The 26,371-nt window shown below is 43.8% G+C and overlaps 1 protein-coding gene across 1 annotated transcript; it reads right to left on the reverse strand.

The window, feature by feature from the left end:
• Positions 1-1,542: 1,542 nt before the first annotated feature.
• LOC139453808 (uncharacterized PPE family protein PPE16-like) lies at positions 1,543-2,757 on the reverse strand. Its single transcript, XM_071235269.1, has one exon. It carries the CDS (start codon positions 2,755-2,757, stop codon positions 1,543-1,545), a length of 1,215 nt encoding a protein of 404 aa, XP_071091370.1.
• Between the last annotated feature and the right edge of the window lie 23,614 nt (positions 2,758-26,371).

Here is a 26,371-nt window from a genome sequence, read left to right on the forward strand (position 1 = left end):
TTTTTTCAGTATTATAAATGTCATTCTGAAATACAGAGCTACGCATGAGTGAGATTGTTATAGGCCAGTTCAATGAAAGGCGCTGACGTAATTCTGTTATCTTTAAGGCGTGTCAGGGTTTCGCTGTCAGACAACTACCAGTCATGCAGCCTAAGATAACACATAGTGTACCTGTAATACGCATATATCATCACTACACTTGTCGTTATTGGCTATACCGCACAGCTAGCCCTGCTTTTGAAGCACAACATGCATACTAAAATCTCCATCTGAACGATGCATGAACCAAGTTCTGTAGCTATTACCTGGACGTACTGTATGTTTGACTTGGGAGGGCATTGTTGTATAAAGTTTTGAAATATTTAATGCATTATTCAGGGTAAATATTTATTATTTCTGTAATGCCGTTTCGTCTGGCTGCCCGATGAGACGTTTAATTTTAACTCACTCACTCATCTTCATAATAAGTATGTTATCTTCTGGCTACCTCATCAACCCTCACGGAGCGTTGGTGGGTAGCCTAGTTGTTAAAGCTTTTGCTCGTCACGCCGAAGACCCGGGTTCGATTCCCGACATGGGTACAATGTGTGGGTACAATGGGCTTGTGTCCCAGGCCGTGATATTGCTGGAATATTGCTAAAAGCGGCCTAAAGCCATCCTCACTCATTCACTCACTCACTCATCACCCCTCACAGTCACGAACCCGTGGGTTCTGAGTTGCAATTGGTCTCCACAACCTATACTGGTCGTAAAAGGTGGCTAATGGATACAATGAATGAGGTGGTCCGGTACGGTGACGGTGCTCCTAATATCAATCACCGGATAGTCTAGTTCAAACTATTATTAACAGATCGCCATCCTCTCTCACACACACACATACAAACACATATGTATGTAACAGCCTCAGAATATGTCACCAATTGGGAATGCTGTCTTTAAATCACTGCCTCAATTCCCGCCTCACGCCTGAATGTATATACATTTGACGCACAAAGCCTTTTTGTTTCTTGTATTGTAGGAATTATCTACTTTGGACGTATTACATAGTGTTTAGATACTAATATTTAAAAACTACCTCGTCAGACAAAGCAGATTCCTGTAGTGTAGTGTTACTGTGGCAGTTAAAACGTTGCATCAATATGAATTCACATTGCCTTTGCTTCATTTCTGGATGGTCTTTCAATGTTTTATGTTGAAAGTTGTTCATCCTAGAACCGGTATAGCGAGGCGAAGGGGTACTCTATTTACTGTTGAAATTCACAACCGTGTTATTGTAGCAAGGTATTTCAAAGAGCTAAAAAGAATGAAGCGTTTTTGGTTAATAGGCTTCAAGCAAGGTGTGGCAGCCCAAGATTCTATGGTATTATTCGCACTCTGAAAGAGAAATTGCCAGTTATGTCTCGCCAATAGAGAGGGTGTCTTGTATAGGGCTGACCTATTTGATCGAGGCGTAAAGATTTACCACAGCAGTAGCTAACATACGCAGCTGTACCACAGCCCTAGCATACATACCTATGTGTGCCACAGCAATAGCAAATCTACCTATGTGTACCACATCGCTAGTGTATAGTCCCCTGTGTACCACATCGCTAGTCTATAGTCCCCTGTGTACCACAACGCTAGTCTATAGTCCCCTGTGTACCACATCGCTAGTCTATAGTCCCCTGTGTACCACATCGCTAGTCTATAGTCCCCTGTGTACCACATCGCTAGTCTATAGTCCCCTGTGTACCACATCCCTAGTCTATAGTCCCCTGTGTACCACATCGCTAGTCTATAGTCCCCTGTGTACCACATCGCTAGTCTATAGTCCCCTGTGTACCACATCGCTAGTCTATAGTCCCCTGTGTACCACATCGCTAGTCTATAGTCCCCTGTGTACCACATCGCTAGTCTATAGTCCCCTGTGTACCACATCGCTAGTCTATAGTCCCCTGTGTACCACATCGCTAGTCCATAGTCCCCTGTGTACCACATCGCTAGTCTATAGTCCCCTGTGTACCACATCGCTAGTCTATAGTCACCTGTGTAACACATCCCTTGTCCATAGTCCCCTGTGTACCACGCCCCTAGTCTATAGTCCCCTGTGTACCACATCCCTAGTCTATAGTCCCCTGTGTACCACATCGCTAGTCTATAGTCACCTGTGTAACACATCCCTTGTCCATAGTCCCCTGTGTACCACGCCCCTAGTCTATAGTCCCCTGTGTACCACATCGCTAGTCCATAGTCCCCTGTGTACCACATCGCTAGTCTATAGTCCCCTGTGTACCACATCCCTAGTCTATAGTCCCCTGTGTCCCACATCGCTAGTCTATAGTCCCTTGTGTACCACATCCCTAGTCTATAGTCCCCTGTGTGCCACATCGCTAGTCCATAGTCCCCTGTGTACCACATCGCTAGTCCATAGTCCCCTGCGTACCACATCGCTAGTCCATAGTCCCCTGTGTACAACATCCCTAGTCTATAGTCCCTTGTGTACCACATCGCTAGTCTATAGTCCCCTGTGTGCCACATCGCTAGTCTATGGCCCACTGTGTACCACATCGCTAGTCCATAGTCCCCTGTGTACCACATCGCTAGTCCATAGTCCCCTGTGTACCACATACCTAGTCTATAGTCCCTTGTGTACCACATCCCTAGTCTATAGTCCCCCGTGTGCCACATCGCTAGTCTATGGCCCACTGTGTACCACATCGCTAGTCCATAGTCCCCTGTGTACCACATGTCTAGTCCATAGTCCCCTGTGTACCACATCCCTTGTCCATAGTCACCTGTGTAACACATCCCTTGTCCATGGTCCCCTGTGTACCACGCCCCTAGTCCATAGTTCCCTGTGCATCAGCATATAGACCCTTGTAACGTATAGATTCCTGTGGTCCACAGCCATAACATACAGATTCATGTGCACCACAACAAAAACTTACAAAGTCATGTGCACAACAGCAATAACTTACATTCTTCCTTGTACCACAGCAATGGCATCTACCTTATGTCCCACGTGTACTGTAGTGTCGTGTGTTGTAAGCGACGGCCACCAACATGTTAACCACAGCAATAGCATCTACCCTTATGTCCCACGTGCACTGTAGTGTCGTGTGTTGTAAGCGACGGCCACCAACATGTTTACCACAGCAATAGCATCTACCCTTATGTCCCACGTGTACTGTAGGGTCGTGTGTTGTAAGCGACGGCCACCAACATGTTTACCACAGCAATAGCATCTACCTTATGTCCCACCTGTACTGTAGTGTCGTGTGTTGAAAGCGACGGCCACCAACATGTTTACCACAGCAATAGCATCTACCCTTGTGTCCCACGTGTACTGTAGTGTCGTGTGTTGAAAGCGACAGCCACCAACATGTTTACCACAGCAATAGCATCTACCCTTATGTCCCACGTGTACTGTAGGGTCGTGTGTTGTAAGCGACAGCCGCCAACATGTTTACCACAGCAATAGCATCTACCTTATGTCCCACGTGCACTGAAGTGTCGTGTGTTGTAAGCGACGGCCGCCAACATGTTTACCACAGCAATAGCATCTACCTTATGTCCCACCTGTACTGTAGTGTCGTGTGTTGTAAGCGACAGCCACCAACATGTTTACCACAGCAATAGCATCTACCTTATGTCCCACGTGTACTGTAGGGTCGTGTGTTGTAAGCGACGGCCGCCAACATGTTTACCACGGCCATAGCATCTACCCTTATGTCCCACGTGTACTGTAGGGTCGTGTGTTGTAAGCGACGGCCGCCAACATGTTTACCACAGCAATAGCATCTACCTTATGTCCCACCTGTACTGTAGGGCCGTGTGTTGTAAGCGACAGCCGCCAACATGTTTACCACAGCAATAGCATCTACCTTATGTCCCACGTGCACTGAAGTGTCGTGTGTTGAAAGCGACGGCCGCCAACATGTTTACCAAGGCGTGAAGGTTCTCGGGGAACCACACTGACAAGTCACTATAGCATGCCTGAAACCGGTCTCGCAGCTTACACCGGGTGGGCCGTACCTTCACCACAGGGGTTTCCTTTGTACATGAACAAATAACATCATTGGTTGATCCTCTGGAGACTTCTGACTTATTTAAATACGGGGTGGTGTGGTCGTGTGTACTATGCTGTTGGTCGTGTGTATAATGCTGTTGGTCGTGTGTATTAGAATATTGGTCGTGTGTATCGTGTGTTGTTGGTCGTATGTATTATATTATTGGTCGTGTTTATAATGTTTTTAATCTGGTTTATAATACGATTGGTAGTGTGTACTTTGCCATGTGTGTGTGTGTGCGTGCGTGCGTGCGTGCGTGCGTGCGTGTGTGTGTGTGTGCGTGTGTGTGTGTGTGTGTTTTGGGTCCTGTGCATAGTGCTGTTCGTCACACGGGTGAATATGTTCTAAGTGTGTATATTATATTAACCACTATTTAAAACGCAATTGTAATGACTAACACGCATGGGTGATAACCGAGGCGCCTGCGTTATAACCTAGACGCCTTGGTAATAATTGAGACCCCTTGGTAATAATTGAGACGCTTGATAATAATTGAGACACCTTGGTAATAATTGAGACGCCTTGGTAATAACTGAGACGCTTGATAATAATTGAGACGCCTTGGTAATAATTGAGACGCCTTGGTAATAACTGAGACGCTTGATAATAATTGAGACGCCTTGGTAATAATTGAGACCCCTTGGTAATAATTGAGACGCTTGATAGTAATTGAGACGCCTTGGTAATGATTGAGACGCCTTGGTAATAACTGAGACGAATTGGTAATAACTAAATAGCCTTGGTAATAACTGAAACATTTTGGTAATAACTGACACGTCTTGGTAATAATAGAGAAGCCTTGGTAATAATGTAATAGCCTTGGTAATAACTGAAACATCTTGGTAATAACTGACACGTCTTGGTAATAATTGAGACGCCTCGGTTATAACTGAGACCCGTAGTATTAATTGAGACGTCTTGGTAATAACTGAGACGAATTGGTAATAGCTGAAACGCCTTGGTAATAACTGAAACATCTTGGTAATAATTGACACGTCTTGGTAACAATTGAGACGCCTCGGTAAATATTCATAATTGAGACGTCTTGGTACAGAGACGTCTTGGTAACAACTGAAACACCATCGTAATATTTTAGACGTCTTGGTAACAACAAAGGCGAACTGGTAATAACTGAAACGCCTTGGTAATAACTGAAACATCTTGGTAATAACTGACACGTCTTGGTAATAATTGAGAAACCTTAATACTAACGGACACTAACTTTATATCCTTCAAAATATACACAATGAGAAACGTGCAATCATTGATTAATCTGCATACATGTGATAATAAATATATTCCATCGTGGCAAACAATACCTATTGTACAGAAAACCTTGCACCTTCTTACCTGTCTGGTCACATCTGCCTTGTGCAGGCGAGAGGTCTTGAGCACCCGGGGTAACAGGCTACGGGTGGATACAGGGGTAGTCATGTGCAGCAACAACATAATGAGTTTCGGGTAATTTAGTACAACATTAATCACACTGTTAATTACCATTTTTAGCATGATCGTTTCGTTACGTCATATAATCGCCATCTGCTGCTTCTGTGTACTTAAAAGTAAAGCTTTCAAAAAGTTCGATGGTAGACACGTGAATGACATATCTATATCTAAATTTGACGCATCAGTGACGCATCAGATATCCGATGCAATTTTGACTTGTACCATATTATGTTCCCGTGTTGTTGTTTTTCAAGTGAACAATTGACTTGCCTTTGCATGTGTTTATGACGGATGGGACAGGGTACGGTCATCTTTTTGCCAACACCTGGTATCTTCACCATCTGATGGTGATTCATGATATAGACGGAATCGTACATCGACTCATCTTTTGGCAGATATTTCATTTGAATATTGGAAAGGGTTTCGTCGCATTTATCGTATGTAACCAACACATAATGCGTCTCTTAGTTACGTGTCAACTGGTAGGGGTTCGAATCCCGGATTTGCCCAGATAAGGATCTTTGGTCTGTCAGCGCCATACCCTTACTCGTGGTTTCCCCGATGTGATTAATACCTGCCTCTCTTCGAGTTTTCAGTTCAGTCTCCATGTCAATATCAAAACATGTATGTCAGTACCAATATGCCAGTACCAATATGTCAGTACCAATATGTCAGTACCAATATGTCAGTACCAATATGTCAGTACCAATATCTCAATAACAATATGTCAGTACCAATATGTCAGTACCAATGTGTAGTTACACGACGCTTTGAATTGTTTTGTGTTGTTTTTGTTTTGTGCTGCGGCTCAGTCAGTTCAATAATCCAGCTATATGCCGGCAGTCGTAAATAATAGGGTCTGGGCCAGAAGACTCAGTGGATGATATGAGCAACAACCCACGGGGGAGGCTGCGATAACATGCTGTCAACCAAGTCACAAAGCCAGACCACACGATCCAAATAAGTAGTATTTTACGGTAAGCAAGAGTGCAAGGGACCTTTCAACCCTACCCCTAACCCTAACCCTAACCCTAACCCTAACCCTAACCCTAACCCCTACCCCTACCCCTAACCCCACCCCATCCCACCCCCAGACTAATTTGAATATTATTTCACTTGCATCGTGTCAGCTAAATGTGGGAAGAATCAACGCTGGTCACTGATGCTTGTTCCCTGATGAAATCTACGAGTACGGGTTTACAAAGTACACACAATTTAATGATAACAACTTTTTTAATTACTGTAAAGGCGACGTTTTGGTATAGATCCTTACACCCTTGTCAAGAAAGACTTTGTCAACTTCTAAGTAATGCCTATCAAACAACTCGAGCATGGGTTTAGTCCTGACAGTCAAAGGATCACATTTGGGGCTAAATTCGTGGAATCGAACCAAGGCCCACTTACAGCGGATGCTGGCAGGGATAAGGGTCGCAACACTTCACCGAGTATTTCGCGCCTAGCACGTGGACACTCGTGTCCATTCAATCAGTTGATCAGTCTGCCACTAACATGGCACAAGTGAACGATATGTCATAACAAGTTTATTGTGACAGAGATTCGAGGGATGCATGGAAGATGTTTACAGCCAGAAGCCATTCATCTGAACACAGCTGAAGGTATAATATGTCGCCATGGTCTAATTCCAGAACAAAATCAGGATAGTCTCAGTCATCAAATGGGTGGCGATGTATAAAGCAATAGAAACAGGTTGCCGTGAGTGTTTTGCCTTTCCACTCCGATGACAGGCTGTACCGTCGGTATGTAATTACGAACTCTGCAGTCAACCTTGCATACGAGCGGACACAACGAAGCTTTGGGGAAAGTGTTCTATGTGAAACTATGCAGGGCTTTTGATTCGCGAGGAACAGGTTAAGAATGAGGAATGCCTCAGAGCGCATGAATGCGTGAAGGGCTGTGTCCACTCTGTGCCGAAGGAAGCTGAACGAGAAATTGGAACTCAGCGTAGCAGTGTAAATATGTACCTCAAAAGGAGCTATGCAATTAGAACGCTAGCTGTGGTAGTGAGGTGAGAGTTTAAATTTGACATCACAAGGACAATAACTGTGGGCGGGGTTAATACAATGTTCATTAATTGTATATTTACTAATAGCGTAGAGTAACATCTAGTCACTGAAATGAAAATATTTCATATTAAACGCAGTTGTTAAATTATCTTAATATATTGAAATATAATATAAAAAGGTGTCCAGAGACTCTCTTCATTTTCAGAAAACCGATGTAAAGACATGCCCACGATTATAGACTTGTATAGGCTGTTAGATATATTTATTTCAGGGTCTGTTTGACCGACTACTAATAACGGTGCGAATGCAAATTTACATCATAAGACGTATTTCTTACTTATTTCAACCCCTCACGTTTCATCCCAAGCCATAGCACTCACTCACTCACTCACCGCGTCACCGAATACCAATACGAATACATCATCACTTTTAGGTAATTGACAATGGCTCAGTTTATTCAGTATTTGCGTATCTTTTAACTTTCAGTATATATTTCCTAGGTGTAGCCAGCAGAACCAATTTAAATGTAACAGATAATGAGATATGGGGACAGGAATTTCACTGGGTGTTCCATAGTTCCTATCGTTTTGTTTTCGTAGTTTATCGTTCGCATGGGTGATAAGACAATAGCTACACACCAATACACCAATACACCAATACACCAATACACTAATGGTTTAATGAAGCGAAAGCACTTTCATTTTTAAGAGGATGCAACCAGTTGTTACACACCTGACACGGTGGATGGTTCAGATATCGATGTATTTGCTGGCCCAACATGAAAGCATTGCCGCCCGATTATGATTCCCCGATATACTTAGCGTATTTACTGCTGCCATGGGACATACACTCTTCAAAAAAAGAAACAAACAGAAAGTATGTAGCCAATTGAACTTGACTACACAAAAAAATCCGGTATATAAATTTGAAATATGTTATTGGAAAATGTTGGTGGCCTGATATTCGACAAATGGTGCGTCAAAACGCAGTGTCGATTTGTAGTATCTTAAACGGCATTGTTTTCACACTTGCACAAAATTGTCATGGAGGAAAACAGTAAAACAAATTACACGTGCATGTTATGGCATTCGTAACTCGTGGTAGTGGCTATAAATGGTAAGCATAACCCAATAATTTGTCATTCATTTGTCAACAAGTTCGACAATGCTAAAACTCTGCGCTGCCGATGGGAACATCTCCATAGGACGTATCCAAAGAGGGGAATCGCAGTCTTCTGTTGCACGCCACGTCAACGTCCACCACAGCAACATTTGCCGCCTTTGTGACCGTTACACACAGTTCAATTTCACTGCAGACCGTCCGAGAACGGGTCGACAAAGAGTTACCACCCCAGCGCAGGATCGCTACATTCGACTGTTCCACCTACGTCATCGCAATGCCACAGCTACGGAGACTGCAGGACGCATCCCTGGTTTGAGGAGGATATCGGACCAGACTGCCAAGATCCATCTTCGCGAGGCTGGAATCCGACCCAGAAGACCAGTTATCGTCCCTGTTTTGCAACAGATCCATCGACAGTGACGCTTGCGTTGGTGCCATACCTTACAGCCTTGGAATTTGAGAAACTGGAGACGAGTGTGGTTTAGCGATGTCACGGTGGACTACCTTCATAATGCCAACACCATCACTTTACCCTGGCCGTCGAGATCTCCAGATCTCAACTCAATCGAACACCTCTGGGATGAACTCGATCGACGTGTACGTCAACGTCAGAACACGCCGCAGACACCCCCACAACTGGCTAACGCGTTACAAGCAGAATTCCGCAGGACAGAATTCGTACACTTATCCAGTCAGTGCCGAGGAGATGCAGAGCCGTGATTGCTGCCCGGGGCGGTCACACGAGATACTGAGTTCAGCGCAACCTTGTGGCCTTATGTGACATGACAATGAACAGTTTTCAGTGCCTTGGTACAACGCCAACATGTGACTATCGACCTCCAAAATTTCATATTTGTATCTATGACATTAAATTAAATATATCGACTTTATTAGATACAATACATTTACTAAAAGTCTACCTGTGCGTTTCCTTTTTTGAAGAGTGTACATGGCTGTGAAAACAGGTGTACACATCAGTTATGTCCCTCATATGTCAAGACGGCATGGGACAGCTAGGTTAGTACTGAAGAGGGGCCATGAAAGCCTTAGTACTAGTCAACGCCATATATAGCAGGTTGTATACTGAGCAGTACCCCGGGTGGCGTACACCTGCGTGAACTCTGGTGATTTTACTTTGAAGTAGTCGCATGCCCCATTAACCAGGGATATCATAGGTAGTTAGCTGCTGATGTTTTTGGAAATTATTTTTTATAATTTATAGAATTGGCTGTCAAATGAGCAGTTTAGTTGCTTGGGGTGCAAATGGGACACGGTGTAGTTGCCAGACAATCAAATGAAATCTTGATATTGCTATTTATAATTAATGTCTTAACAGCTTTTTTTACTTCTCAACTGATTTACTTTACAGGCTAGTGAATGTCGTGACGCTGTGAGTATAAACAGGTTTTGTGGAATGTTCGTCGAGTATTTCGGCGCCTTAGCATTGGGTCAATATTGCCCCTTCGATCTCCTAGTTTGTAATGAGATTGAAGATGAATATCGGCGCGCCTCTTCCACAGGTATTGCGCACTTTAGTGTTGGCGAGGTATGCTAATGGTAATTATTATTCCTGTAAGGGAAACGGGTAACTCAGAGGTCTAAGTGCCGCAATTCGCAGAGTGCCAGGGTCGTAGTTTGAGTCCCAGATTGGTAACAATTCGTCTATGGCTGCCATTACTTTGGACTCCTCTCACAATTATCTAACACTCCGTGGTGTTATTGAATGGTTAAAAAAAACTGTTCAAATAGGCGTTACACCAAACTTACTCACTCAACCGTGTCGTGGTATTCAGAAGTTTCTATCCCAGCATGGTTCAGATTGGCATGGCATCTAACATTCAACCTGACACAACGAACCAGTTTCGTTAAAAGTGTTTAATAAATATGCCACTGATTTAGGTACAAACTGGCAAGTATTATAAACAGATGTGACATAAAACGGTGTTTGAATAGTTGTAGTGCAACAAACGTTAATCTGTACTGCAAGGACGTTTACCGTTAATGGATGACCATTTCATATTGGCAGGAGGGGGTGGAGAAAACATAATTTGCCCGCATGTTTAACTAAAATTAATACATTGTTGGACATGCTGAATGTTCTGAATAGAATGTGCTGCGAATGTATGTTTGAAAAATGCAGTGACTGTAACAGACGCTCAGAGTCTTCTCGAGTCGCGACGAATTTGAACAGTCTGTCAGAGTACGTATCGAATTTGAAGTCTGTCGGAGTACGTATCGAATCTCAACAGTCTGTCGGAGTACGTATCGAATCACAACAGTCTGTCGGAGTACGTATCGAATTTGAACAGTCTGTCAGGGTACGTATCGAATCGCAGCAGTCTGTCAGAGTACGTATCGAATTTGAACAGTCTGTCAGAGTACGTATCGAATCGCAACAGTCTGTCAGAGTACGTATCGAATCGCAACAGTCTGTCAGAGTACGTATCGAATTTGAACAGTCTGTCAGAGTACGTATCGAATCTCAACAGTCTGTCGGAGTACGTATCGAATCTCAACAGTCTGTCGGAGTACGTATCGAATTTGAACAGTCTGTCAGAGTACGTATCGAATTTGAACAGTCTGTCAGAGTACGTATCGAATCGCAGCAGTCTGTCAGAGTACGTATCGAATCGCAACAGTCTGTCAGAGTACGTATCGAATCGCAGCAGTCTGTCAGAGTACGTATCGAATTTGAACAGTCTGTCAGAGTACGTATCGAATCGCAGCAGTCTGTCAGAGTACGTATCGAATCGCAACAGTCTGTCAGAATATGTATCGAATCGCAACAGTCTGTCAGAGTTCGTATCGAATCGCAGCAGTCTGTCAGATATCTATAGTATGATTATCTATAGTAACTTGGACATTTCAGATATAGAAATATTGTAGGGTAAAGTCTTTACGACAGATCTGTGGGCTGACGTAAGAAAGTTTATCCACAATTATGGCCGACACAGCAGCATGTGAACTCCATGGAGAGAGCTGCTGAAGCGGACATAATTGCCTCGCATCACTGTTAGGCGAAGCGGGTCCTCAACGTTCCCACACTACCACAGCGTGGGTGTATGTACCGCAGGGCGGGTTGATCACGAAGCGCATCATTTATCAACGTCAATTTCAAAACGAACTCACACTATTCAACGCCCATGGATGCGCCTATGTGGCTATTATTCACATTTGGTTGTTGTTTTTTGTTGATTGACGTAAAACAACATAAACTCACTCACGTGGTGTGTAAGTGGTGAGTAAATGACGTTGGTCACGCCGAGTTGGCGAAGAGGAGCCGACATACGACTCTCAATGACACGCCTTTCATCCACCGCGTGAAGTAAAATCAACCTCACCGATAAAAGGGCTGAAATGTCGGTGTTAACAACGAAAAGTAGCTAAGATTAGACAAAACTTTATTATCCCAAAGGAAATTCATATTGCATAGTTGATTAGCACTAAAATATGAAAACAAGAAAATATATGATATTAAAATATGTACATCAGAAAATAAGATGACGATAAAAGTATAGATGACACTGACGTTTGACATTATGATCAATATTCCACGGCGTCTGGGTAATGTTGACATGCAGTCTACCACGTCGGCTTAAATCAGTCATTCTCAGGTAAATGGTACAAATCCAGTCACTCAGATATGACACCGATTTATTTCTGCGCATTAATTAGTTAAGTATACCAGAATCTTAATTCGAAACAAAATAACACATAATACATGTGCAAATAATTCACAGATGTAATTTCCTACCTTGGGGTACCATTTTTCAATTGTCGGTGAATAACATTTCCATCAAGAAAATGTTAAACTAAGATATGTGTGACAATGTCAGAAATACTAACTATCATTCTGAAAACTTCTGTATAGTCCTCTTATTTCAATGCCAAAAATCCTGCATGTAAGCCAGAATTGAATTGTCAAATATACTTAAATATTTTGTCGGCAGATGTTGTGAAATTTACGTTACTTCCATGATGCTTAGCTCAAGTATTATTAGCATATTTTGCAACCAAACGGGTTTATTTAAAGCTGGAAGAAACATACAAAAAGTACATATCTTGGAAAATACAACAAAAGCAATAGTTGGTAAGAAATTGTTCGTTAATGAGGAATTTCCAAAGCGATTTTTTAAGGATTTGAGTGTGTGAGTTGGGTTTAACGCCCCTTTTAACAGTATTCCAGTTATATCCCGGCGTGTCAGCTGTGGGAGGAAAGCCCGAAGTGATGCAGGTCTCAGATGTTTACCACTTCGGTAAAACCCACGAGCAAGGGTATGGTGCTGACAAACCTAGAAACATAATCGGGGCGAACCGGCATTCGAACCCACAATCATAGGTTTCTGGCGTGCCCAAGGGACGCAACTCCGCACATCGAATCGCGGCGCCTTAGACGACTGGGCTACCCGTGCCCCCTTTTAAGGATGTAACTATACGTGACAGCTAGTAAGGGGTATTGTGAAATTGAATTAGTTTCAGCCTATGGTCATCAACAGGGCTTCTCTATCCACGAATGTTTCGTAACAGAACGGCGCCAAAACGCAGCTTTTATATCTGGATATTGAACCATTGAAGTTCAGATGTAATTTACGTTTAGTAATTAGTAATTTTGATTCTTCAAACAACCCATGGCCAGGAGCCGTATTTTAGAATATATTCTAGATTAATTGTGAATTGTATTTGTAAAAATAATCACATGGTCAGAATACACTCAAATACAATTGTTTTAGGAAGTAATTTCAAATACAAACTGCGATTTTCAGAGTGACGTAAATTACAACGTAAATTACACATTCAGTATGGAATAGATTAGCGTAAAAAAATTCAAGTAAAGTGAACCAATGCATCAGTAATCGTTTGAAGGTGTTTTATATATGCTGCTACGTTAAATTAGACTGTTTATTGCAGACAATATTGCAAAATTGTTTAGATTTGAAATTTACGTCACGGTCATATGTACTGTGCTACTGTTTGAACGACTGTCTAAATGTGAGAACCAAGTATATTTTCATATTGCTAAGTTATATGACGTCCCAGTGACATTTATCAAAATATTTGGATGTATGAAGACTTGCCGTCACGGGATCCGTAATGAGGCTTATGTGTTGTCCTCGGGTTTAATCTTTTGCATATGCAAATGAAGGAGAAAAACTATAAGTATAAAGTAGACATCTATAAAGGTTATTGTGCGTGAAATATCTAGTTTCCTTTTAGTATTTAGAATATGCCGCATTGTCCATCAAAGGATCTTTAGGAATTGAGGTAGAATCTGTAATGTTTAACCAGGTTTTGTTATGTTAATTACACTGTTATATCAGGGTAGGGCACTTTGTATTACCTGGGTCACGACACTGTTTGTCCCTCAGTGCTGAATGTTTGGTTATAGTATTGTTGAAGTTTCTACTTTATGAAAATAAAAAGTTTGGATGAAAGAACTTATTTTTTCTATACTTTGCTCAGCTAATTGTTCCATTTAACTGAGAATGACTGAAATACTTGAGTGAGTATTATTTTACGCCGTTTGAGAAATATTCCAGCAATTTCATGGCTGAAATTAAATGGCTTCTCACGCTGCACCCTTGTCGGGAATCGAACCCTTAGTCGAGCCAGAACCGTAGGTTCGAATGCCAGATTCGGTTCTATAATGGTCCACCGTCAATGTACCCCGGATTTCACCAGAGTGGTAAACGCCTAAGACGTCATGTCGGACTTATGATAATCTGTTTTGTGTACCATGGGAAGATAATAATATCTCTATCACAAGTGGGGTATAATATACGTAAGGACAGGCGTCGGGTTATAATCTCAGGAAGCGCTCGTAATATATTCGTAACTAGTATGTTAGGATGGGTCTGTTGGGACATTCGTCACCACTCGCCCCTTTCCGTAACCCGCTATTCGGCTTGTCACGGAATAACACCAGTTGGTCTCGAATGTGGTTGGGAGTGTTTGTTTGTCTGTTGTTTAACGCCGCACTCAGCAATATTCCAGCGATCTGTAAATGATCGAGTCTGGAACAGACAATCCAGTGATTGACGTCATGGGCATCGATCCACGCAATTGGGATACGATGACATGCATCAACCAAGTCAGCGAGCCTGACCACTCGATACCGTTAGTCGCCTCTTACGACAAGCATAGTCGCCTCTTATGAGAAGCATGGGTTGGTGAAGACCTATTCTTCACCGGATCTTCACGGGTCTTGGCAGTGAAAGCCATCAGTTCCCGACTGTCCCGTGTGTGTCGGGCGTGTTCTTCAGTACCGACAGTTTGGAGGAGAAGGAAAGATACCTGAGCCGATGTGATACGGGTATTGAAGTTGAACTTTGGACGTGTGCTTGTCATACTTCTTGTAGCTTCTTTGGCAAAAGCACATTCATGAGATTATTGTTTTTTCACGTATTGTCCGAGTTAAAGCACGCCCTATAGCACCACGACCTGAAGATCAAACAGCCTGAACCAGTATTATGTGTTGTGGTTTGTGAACAAAGAGAAACACCAGGAAAATGCTTGCCAACCAAATGCCGAGGTGAATAGAACCGATATAGTTTTTAGGATGGTAGAATAAGTTAAGCGGCCCTCTTACTGCAACACGCACACGCACACGCACACGCACACCCACACCCACACCCACACCCACAAACACACTTTCTCCTGATCTCACTCCAAATCATCTAATTAAAGACACAAGCTCTTTCGTGTTCGAATGCGAATTTTACGCCGCTTTCAGCAATATTCCAGTCATATTACGTCGAGACACCAGGTATGGGCTTCACACATTGTATCAATGTTTGGATACGAACCCGGTTCTACAGCGTAAAGAGTCAGCGCTTTCTCCACTCGACTACCACACTGCGTCACTACAGTGATCATGTGATACATGAATATTTTTTCCACAGAGGACAAACGTCACCCTCCCTCACTCACTCACTCACTCCCTCATCCACCCACTCATCCACCCACTCAACCCTCACTCACTCACTCACTCACTCACTCACCCACCCACTCATTCACCCACTCACTCAATAACCCACCCACCCACCCACCCACTCAACCACCCACCCACCCATACTCACTCACTCACTCACTCATGCACCCACCCACTCACTCACTCAACCCCAACTCACTCATTCACCCACTCACCGACCCACCCCCAACCACTCACTCACTCACTTAACCACTCACTCACCCACCCTCACCCATTCACTCACTCAATAACCCACCCACTCACTCACTCACCTACCCTCACTCATTCACTCACCCTCACTCACACACTCAGTTCACATCTCCCTTCGTTTGCAGATGCACAGACAATCCATAAAATGTTCCTTTGCATACACTGCAGCATGAAACAGTTATCTCAATCACATGCACATTGAGTAAATGGTAAACAAGGCGTCGATTAAAAACGATTTACATGTGAGTCCAGCAACTTCTATTTCAATGATAGTGAATGAAATGTGTGTGTCGCGACGAGTTTCCAAGCGATACCTTGTTGACACACCTTGCTCTATGTATCTAAACCAGCGATCTGTACCCTCGCTGACACAAGATGCAGCTCAATGTTCACGAGCCATGCCTTTGACGCATATTATACAGGTAAACCGCTGTATCACCTGCACCTGATATGGCTGCCAGCTTCATTATGCAATGGGCGGGACGTTGAAAAATTTAAAAATTTAAAAATTGTATTACCTCGAATAGTCATGTTGATGTTTGTTTGGTTGGTTGGGGTTTTTTGTTCTTTACACTGCATTAAGCAATATTCCAGCTACATGACGGCGGTGTGTAAATCCAGTGATGACACTAGTGGTAATCACTCCGTGGGCATTCCAGGTTAGAATTGGTCCCCAACAGCCTGTCTTGATTGTAAAAGGTGACGTAATCGGGTGGTAAGGCTCGGGGACCTGGTTGATAGCGGGCCATCGTGCCCCGACTACGTTGGTCCATGCGCACAGTATCAATTACTGCATGTTCTGGTTCAGACTCTATTATTTCCAAACCCGCTGTTATGTACAGTAAGCTACGTTTATAACGAACACGCTTGTAAGGAACTTCCGGATATAACGAACTGTAGCTATTAGGAATATTGCCGAAAACTTGAAAAATGTGTGAGTGAGTGGATAACGCTGCTTTAAACAGTATTCAGAATATGACAGAATTGAAGATAGGACCGAATTGACGCAGGTTTTAGCCCTCTACAACGAACACGAGTATGGAGTTGACAAACCTTGAAACAAACAGGTGCCCTTGAAGATCCGGGTCAGAATAGGTCTTCAGCAACCCATTCTTGACCTAAAAGGTGACTATGCTTGTCGTAAGAGGGGACCAACGGGATCGGGTAGTCAGGCTCACTGACTTGGTTGATGCATGTCATCGTATCCCAAATGCGTGGATCGTGCTCATGATGTCAGTCTCTAGATTGTTTGATCCAGACTCGACTATTTACAGACCGCCATCAAATACTTCAGGGTGAACTGGGATTCGAACCCATGACCGTAAGTTTCTGGCACGCTCAAGGGACGCAACTCTGCACAGTGAATTGCGGCGCCTTATACAACTGGAATACCAGTTGTGTTCGCAATGAATATCACACAATCACATTCTAAGCATCGCGGACATCGTGATGTGTCGAGTCCACGTGGCAGGAACATGTGTTAGTCAGTATTCATACAGGTGTGTGCTCCCATGTGGGCGTCTTCTCAATAACAAGGGGGGTAACTCTGCCATTCTCGGTGCTTATGGTACCAATATGCGCAGTCTGTACCTCATCTTCGCCCCATGTTTTGAAAGGCTGTAAAGTACGAGGAAATGTTGTGTTGAGTAAATATTTATAGTTTCATCTAGTTTCACGGCTCCCCATAGAGAAAGCATTGCTTTACCGTACCGTAATGGCCAGCGATGACTCGGGGGTCAAAGCGGTGACCCGGATGTGATAGCATGGCTGTTAACGTTGACGTACGAGGTGATAATGGCAGCTCGAAGTTGAGGGACGTTAACACATGGCTGAGAAAAGATGTTATTAAAAACGCAGGGGTCATTCTGCTTTATTATTTATCCCGATTGCCGCCACAACATTTGTTATGCTTTATAGTGTCGATAGGAACGATCGGAAATTGCTTCTGTAAATGCCCTTCCGTGGGAAACATTCGAATCACCACAGCCGTTCTTTACGCCATTACGGCGTATCTGAATATTGTGATAAACGCGATGGACTGTTAATATACTCGTGCAATAACATTTTACATAAGTTATCGCTAAACATATGTAAACAGTCAGACTGGAAGGCTATGCGTGACGCGAGCTGGGGTAGTTTAATGTACAAGATGTTGGTTAATCCACGGACTTGTAGGTTATATAGGTCCGTGCTTAATCGGCAGGCTAGCAGATTCCCTGTGGGTTTGGTGAGGGATGAAACTCATTAATATGCATAGCTATTTTATCTTCAATACGTGAAAAGACCAAATCCAATATCATTTACGGACACTCAGCTGGTTCCTTTGTAGTATGAATGTAAATACTGTTACCATAATACCAACAATTTCAACATCATCATTACTGCCCATCGCTATCATCATATTCATCACAATCATCATTCAACATAATTCCCACTCAACAGACCCGTGAAGGTCCGGTGAAGAATAGGTCTTCACCAACCCATGCTTGCCGTAAAAGGCGACTATGCTTGTCGTAAGAGGCGACTAACGGGATCGGGTGGTCAGGATCGCTGACATGGTTGATGCATGTCATCGTATCCCAATTGCGTGGATCGATGCTCATGATGTCAATCACTGGATTGTCTGTTCCAGATTCGATTATTTACAGACTGTCGCCATATAGCTGGAATATTGCTGAGTGCGGCGTTAAACAACAAACAAACAATGCACTCAACATCATCGTAATTTGCTTCATCAAATTGGCATTCATCTTTTAGAATGCTTGTAGAAGGCTTGCCTATTGTGAATCTTTACAATCAAAGATCCGTGTCCCCAACGAGCAGTCCCATCTCAGGGCTCTGAAGCCGTCTGTTGGAGTGAGTGAGTATGGTTTTACGCCGCTTTTAGTAATATTCCAGCCATATCACGGCGGGGGACACCAGAAATTAGCTTCACACATTGTACCCATGTCGGGAATCGAACCCGGGTCTTCGGCGTGACGAGCGAAAGCTTTAACCACTAGGCTGTTGGACTTTCTGAACGGACAGCTGTTCTGAGTAGTCGTGTACTTATCGCATTAAAGTCAAGCCTACGTTAAGCTGGTATTAAGCCATATATAACGCATGGCGGAAATGTGAACGATGGACGGATTTCACACCGTAAACGGCGATATCACAGTCAAACACGATATCGCATCCCACACAATCCTGATGAATCCAACCCGGCCAATAGTAATGTGTTGAAAATTTGATATCATTTAATACCACTTATAATTACAGACACTGTTCAGTATCATCGATTAGGTTCCGGCGTGAAATTGCTGTTTCGATCTGGTTCTAGAATGTCATTTATGTTAGTATGACATTAGAATGTTCCGATATTCCCACACAAGCAGGTTCTTAGACTAACATCTAGTCTCTGAAATGAACACATCGTACAGAAAAAACAGTTGTTCAGTTATCTTAATAAATATATAATAAAAGGGAGCCCAGTGACTCTCTTCATTTTCAGATACTGCAGTAATCTAGACTTGCCAAACATTATAGACTTGCATGGGCTGTATTTGGTATATATTTGTATCAGGGTCTGTAAGACAGACTAGCAGGTTCTCTTCATTATGACTTTCTGATGTGTTGTTACTGGACATGTCCATCGCTGTCTTGTTTTGTTTAAATGCTTGCAAAACACAAGTTATGAAGCCTACAAAGCAACCCTTTCCGATTACTTTGGCACAACAGATGTTTACAATGGGAATTATTTGTTTCAGTTGGCATAACGTGGCTGTCCCTCAGCTTGACCTGTCAGTCCAGAACAGCCTGTCTGTCAGCGATACCCCCTCTCCCCCCCGAACGCTGCCTCGCCGACAGAGAACGCACACAACGCCAACAAGTGGGAGATGTTACGCCTCTCATTACTCTGTAGAACCAGCGTTATTATTGACACGGAGCTCTTGGTGGCCGGTGTTTATACACGTGCAGTCAGAAGGCCAGTCCGCAATGTGCGCATATATGTATATACCAGATTATTCCTCCGTCTGATAAGTCTGTATGGCTCATTGTATTCTCCAGGAGAAGTGTGGTTTAAGGCCGCTTTGAACAGTATTGCAGCTACCCCATGCCAGCCACACGTTGGAGAGAAATTGACATCCTGTTCAAATGATGAATTCAAATGTGAGGTACCTGGTTTCGAGACAACATACAGTGACACCTGGCTAATCCGAATTCCTTTTAATCATTGATCCCGGTACACTGTCTGTACCCTTCTTGTACCCTGCCCGTACGCCAACTGAACGCTGATTGTACCCTGACTGCACGCTGATTGTACCCTGACTGTACGCTGATTGTATCCTGCCTGTACGCCAACTTTACGCTGATTGTACCCTGACTGTATGCCAACTGTGCGCTGATTGTACGCTGACTGTGCCTCAACTGTACGTTAACTGTATCCTGGCTGTACGCTGATTGTACCCTGACTGTATGCCAACTGTACGCTGATTGTACCCTGACTGTATGCCAACTGTACGCTGATTGTACCCTGACTGTATGCCAACTGTACGCTGATTGTACCCTGACTGTATGCTGATTGTACCCTGGCTGTATGCTACTTGTATCATGGCTGTACGCTGATTGTATCATGGCTGTACGCTGATTGTATCCTGGCTGTACGCTGATTGTACCCTGACTGTACGCTGATTGTACCCTGACTTTACGCTGATTGTACCCTGGCTGTACGCTGATTGTACCCTGCCTTTACGCTGATTGTACCCTGACTGTAAGCCAACTGTACGCTGATTGTACCCTGATTGTACCCCAACATTACGTTAATTGTACCCTTGCTGTAAGCTGATTGTACCCTGGCCGTACGCTGATTGTACCCTGACTGTACGCTGATTGTACCCTTGCTGTACGCCAATTGTACACTACCTAACACTGCCTGTACGCCAACCGTACGCTGATTGTACCCTTACTGTATGCCAACTATATGCTGATTGTACCCTGACTTTATGCCAACTGTACGCTGATTGTACCCTGACTGTATGCAAACTGTACGCTGATTGTACCCTGGCTGTACGCCAACTGTGCGCTGATTGTACCCTGGCTGTATGCTACTTGTATCATGGCTGTACGCTGATTGTATCCTGACTGTACGCTGATTGTACCCTGGCTGTACGCTGATAGTGCCCTGACTGTACGCTGATTGTGCCCTGACTGTACCCAACTGTACGTTGATTGTACCCTGACTGTATGCTGATTTTACCCTGACTGTACGCTGACTGTACCCTGGCTGTGCGATGATTGTACCATGACTGTACCCTGACTGTACGCCAACTATTCACTACCTTACACTGCCTGTACGCCAACTGTACGCTGATTGTACCCTGACTGTACTCCAACTGTACACTACCTAACACTGCCTGTACGCCAACTGTACGCTGATTGTACCCTGACTGTATGCCAACTGTACGCTGATTGTACCCTGACTGTACCCCAATTTTACGCTGATTATACCGACTGTACGGTGCCTGTACACTGACTGTATGATTCCTGTACGCTGCACTCACTAAGTAGATGTGAGTGAGTGGGTGTTGTTTAACGCATCAGTCAGCACAAATCCTGCCATTGCATGGCGGCCTGTAAATAATCAAGTCTTGACCAGAAAAACGTAGTTGTTGTAATAAACAACGGGTCACGCGATTGGGATACGATGACATGCAAGATTCGAACCAGGGTTCCCACGGGGTCGATGTAGAAATGTGTTCCACCGTACCGACCAGAGCTATAATTAATTCCATGCAAGAGTCCGTGTGGTATTTAAGGTACCTCCTAAGGCGTTGCCATCAGATATTTGTTTTACTGCTGAACTTACATGTAGGTGATTACTACAATTAGGCGTTTCTGTGTACTTAACTTAAACCTGATTTAGAAAATCAGCCCTGGATTTGAAATACCACCAATGCTTAGTTCTTGTATGCGCAGATTATGTCGTTAAAATAGTAAAGTGTGGAATCGGTTAATTCCAGCTTTATCTTGCATGGTGGCTCGAACAATGGGACAATCAAACAGTGTGGGACAAAGTCCAGTGAATACTATAGATCTGCAGATGTTTCATGTTTAAACAATCTGTATCTTTAACAAGGTGGTCATTGTGGTGTTCTGTACAAGTCAAGAATATCCAAACGGCCTGTACGGGCACGGGTGGCCCAGTTGCCCAAGGTGCCGCCATTCACTCTGCCCTGCCCCTAATGGGTGCCAGAAACCTATGATCGTCGGTTCGAATCCATCCAATAAAATGTGCCCAGATCTGGTGCCATGTTCTACAGTTATAATTTGTGCAATGTGTGAGACTGATCTAATAAAGTGTTTGTGTATTTAAGGTCATTACTGTGAAATCGAATTTGAGTGAGCTGTCAAATCAGGGGTTACTACTTGCTGTCAGACGAGTCTCTGCTGAAGGTGACACCACCCGCCCGATTAGCTTCACCGGACTTGTAGTTTAGGTCCGTGGCTTCACTGACGATGGATACCATTTGTTGCCAATACATACCTACAGCTCGAACTCAGGGCCCCGTGTCTAACAAACCTGTCTTACATCTTCCCTAGGCAAGGGAGTTAATGACTATAAAAGTCCAGTTTGCACCCTTGCCGATCAAGGCTGGATATGGAGTTATATTTTGGTTTGACTAACGACTCTATGCACAGTCCAATCAAAATCGCGTAACAAAATCGACATCCGGTTCTTAAACTGCCGTGCAGATGTCGGTCGATTGCAGGATTTGCAAAGCATGTGTACCGCCAACTCAGCGTCAACAGATATTTTCCAAATCTTTTCATGCTTTTAATGAAGGTTCTCAAGAGATTTGATGCACTTTGCGAAGTAAGACCGGAATTATCACAAAATATAGATTTTGATTAACGAGCGAAAGTAGGGTCAAACTGGTATCAAAAGGAATCACACGCCTCATGGATGTTGCCATTTATTCGTCTAAATTACAAAAACTTGGAATCAACAGTAATCAGGTAAACAAAAAACGGAATCGGAATCAAGGCGCTTCGAACACTTTCTCACAGAAAACAATGCCGTTTAAGACATTGCAAATCGACAAATTCTGCGTTTTGACGCACTGTTTGTCGAATATCAGGCCACCAACATTTTACAATAACATATATCCAATTTATATACTTTTTTTAAGGGTGTATCTCTTCCAGAACTGAGCGGCAATCACCTGACTGTGCCGCCAGAGCTTCCTTCCCAAAATGTCCTCTTCTGGGTACGCTACCTGTGGCAGTGCGGGGTCAGGGCCCCCAATAAGGGGGGAGTTAGGTGTCACAGGATCAAGGTCAGCCACATCGGTTGGGACATAACCTAGAGGTTTTGAGTTCATTCTGGCTTCAACTTCTATAAGAACAGTTCGCAGGACTGGCTCAGCCACTGACTGATCTCCGACGACAACTCTAAGGCCATGTTTAATGGACTTTATTTCACGCCCCTAGCAGCCATCAAAGTGTGGTGCATAAGTTGGATTATACTTGAAGCGTATCTTCTGCTTGGTCAATTGCTGAGCGATCTCAGAGCTCATTGAGGCAAATGCTTCAGTCAACTCAAGGTCACCACCCTTGAAATTGGTTCCACAGTTTGAAAGTATTTCATAGGGTTTCCCTCTGTGGGCTATGAATCGTCTCAAAGACATGAGGAAAGCATCGCAGGAAAACTGCCCTCGTTGTGAGATATTTGAAGCCTATTCCCCATCACTGTTCTCTTCTGCGGCCAATCTTGACCCACATTGGTCCAAAACAATCCACGCCAGTCGAGTAGAATGCGGGTTTGTACAGTCGAAGGCGTGATGGGGGGGGGGGGGGGGAGAGATCTGCCATCTGGGGTAACTGAGGAGATGCACGTAATCTCTGACATGCAAAAGTCTCTGATTGCTTTCCGTCCCCTCAGTATCAAGAACTTTCGTCGAACGTCTGTGAAGAGGCATTCCGGTCCATAATGGATAGTTTTCATCAAAGTCCTTGATGATGAGTCTTCTCATGGGATGTTTAGGGTTGAGGTCTATAGGGTGTTTGACATTGTCTGGGAGTTCCTCAGCCTACCACCAACTTCTACCAGGCCTTCAGATGGGTCATATTCTGGATTGGGTTCTATAAGTCTACTTGTATGGGCTATGGCTTTGCCTCCTCTTAATACTGCAATTTCATCACGAAAGCATTCCAGCTGAATTTGTTGAAACAACGGTATTTCAAGTTTCTCTATGAGTTCAACTTCATCAAATTGATCACTTGCGGCCGCCCATTCAAGGCACTCCTTGGTAGCCTTGACTAGTGATTCCCAGTTGGTGTACTGAGAACAATCTGAAAGGTCACAGCTGAGATATTGCCACAGAAACTTTTCTTCAAGTCATCTACAACCTCAGCAGCATTATGTATATCACATTTGACTGTGAGTGTCAGCCATTTCTCAGAGGATTCTAGAAGGAAGAGAGAACTGTTCTTCCATTGGGCGGCAACACAGAGTTCCTGCAAGTTCTAGTGACAACATCGGCTGGGTTATCCTTTGCGTTCACAGACAGGACTTTGACTGAAGCCATGTCAGGACAGTTATTGAGTCAATCCACAATATGGTATCTTGGATCATCAAGCTCAATTCTTTGTGAAGTGTAGTGGCTAACTGTACACCAGTAAGGACAGCAGAGTTCAAGTCTAGGCATTGAGAGCTGCTTCTAAGGGGCCACTATACTTCTCGCAGCCACAAAACTGACAGCCATGTCAACATTACTATCTTCACTTCTCAAATAGGCAACTGAACCATAGGCACGCTCTGAAGCATCACAGATTATGTGCAGTTGTCTCTGTGACTGAGAAGGATTTTGGTTTGTTGATGTATAGCATCTTGGTAAACACACTAGAGGGATATCACACAGTTCAGATTCACACTTACTCCATTGATCATGAGGTTTTCCAGTTCATCCCATTCATGTTTCGATCTCCATAGGTCCTGCATCAAGATTTTGGCTTGTGCCATGAACGGCGCCAAGTAGCCGATAGGATCATACTGTGTGGCAACGATCTGATACACAACATTGTCTGTTTATCATATGTAACTGGTTGATACCAGTAGTAATGCATTTCTAGTGCAATCCAAGAGCAGGTTCTTGCTTATCAGCTTGGTATGCACTGCCACTGGAGTTCGTTCCGGACCAAACACGATTGGTTGAGTTGGCAATATGAGATCTGCATGATCGGAACCAATGAGGATAGTAGGGATAGCTTTGTCAATCATTGGCAAAGGTGTATGTTTCATATGAAGGTAGTGCGTCTTGAGGGCTTCCACTGGATATGAGTACTCTGACAGGCTCTGAGCTGCTCTTAGGTGCTCTGAGGTGAAATCGGGAATCTAACATCACATCTGTCTCTGGATGAGATCAAAAGATTCACACTGTGACCAAGACACTGTGACACTGTGAGCAAGATATCATCTGGCATCTTCAGAAAGTTCAACTGCACCATCACAGAGGTCTCATCTAACCATCATCTAAAACAGCATAGCTGTACACGACCACATTGCCAACATCGCCTCTTATCCTTTATCCAGGCGATAACTTCCTCTGTTGAGGGGGCAGTCGAGTATCCTAATGGTTAAAGCGTTCGCTCGTAACGCCCAAGACCCGGGTTCGATTCCCGACATGGGTACAATGTGTGAAGCCCATTTCTGGTGTCCCCCGCCATGATATTGCTTGAATATTGCTAAAAGCAGCGTAAAACCATACTCACTCACTCACTCACTCCTCTGTTGCAGTATGCACAAAACCCTGTGGTACCAGGTTTAGCAGCCTGTGTGGAAGGTTAGGATTGTTCAGTTTTGGTTGAGAATACTGCAGTTGGCAGATTTCGCTTCTGTGGAGGGTGAGAAGTATCCTTTGTTGATCTGTTTGGAGTTACAGGTCTATACACAGCAACAGCTTGGTGTGCGATTCTTGTCGCCAGTGCTTTGGTTCTCAACCAGTTGGAGAAGTGAACAAGGGTGTATGTCTGATCTTTATCAGTACTGAGGATGTACTGGTTGATGCAGTATCCAATGAAACTATCGCGAAAGGGGTAACTTTCCCAGAAAGCGATCAACATGAGAGCCCTTACTGAGTTCATACCCATTTTTGCCTTCAAGGGATTTCAGCATTCCCACTAGAGAATGAACCGACAAGGCAAAGTTTTCGAATATGTTACTTTCCCCAAATCTCACTTGAGCCATGTGCATAATTGCAGCCATTTCAGACTGAACAAGCTGCGGTGACTGTCGATATTTGTCCCTGAGTGCTCGCATGGCACTCATAAATGGATTCACATCATATAGGTAGGTTTCTGCTAGACTCCTTGGTGAGCCTTCTAGTCAGCCAATAGGTACCTGATACTTATATTGCTCGGAAAGGTGGGGGTGCACATTGACTTGGCTGTCTATGGCCAATTTAAATGGCAAAGTCTCTATCTTTACTGGAAGAAAATGTGGCCAATGTTGGTCCAGGAATACCATATGCTGAAGCAATAATCAGTTCAGTCATATTAGGCATTGTGGGTATCAT

The sequence above is a fragment of the Haliotis cracherodii genome, unplaced genomic scaffold (genome assembly GCF_022045235.1).
Source record: "Haliotis cracherodii isolate W230 unplaced genomic scaffold, xgHalCrac1.p SCAF_10, whole genome shotgun sequence".
In the NCBI taxonomy this organism is placed as follows: Eukaryota; Metazoa; Mollusca; class Gastropoda; order Lepetellida; family Haliotidae; genus Haliotis; species Haliotis cracherodii.

What these genes read in the sequence shown, in the direction of transcription:
- LOC139453808 (XM_071235269.1), bottom strand. Translation starts at nt 2,757, where the DNA reads ATGTGGTACACAGGGGACTATGGACTAGACATGTGGTACACAGGGGAC.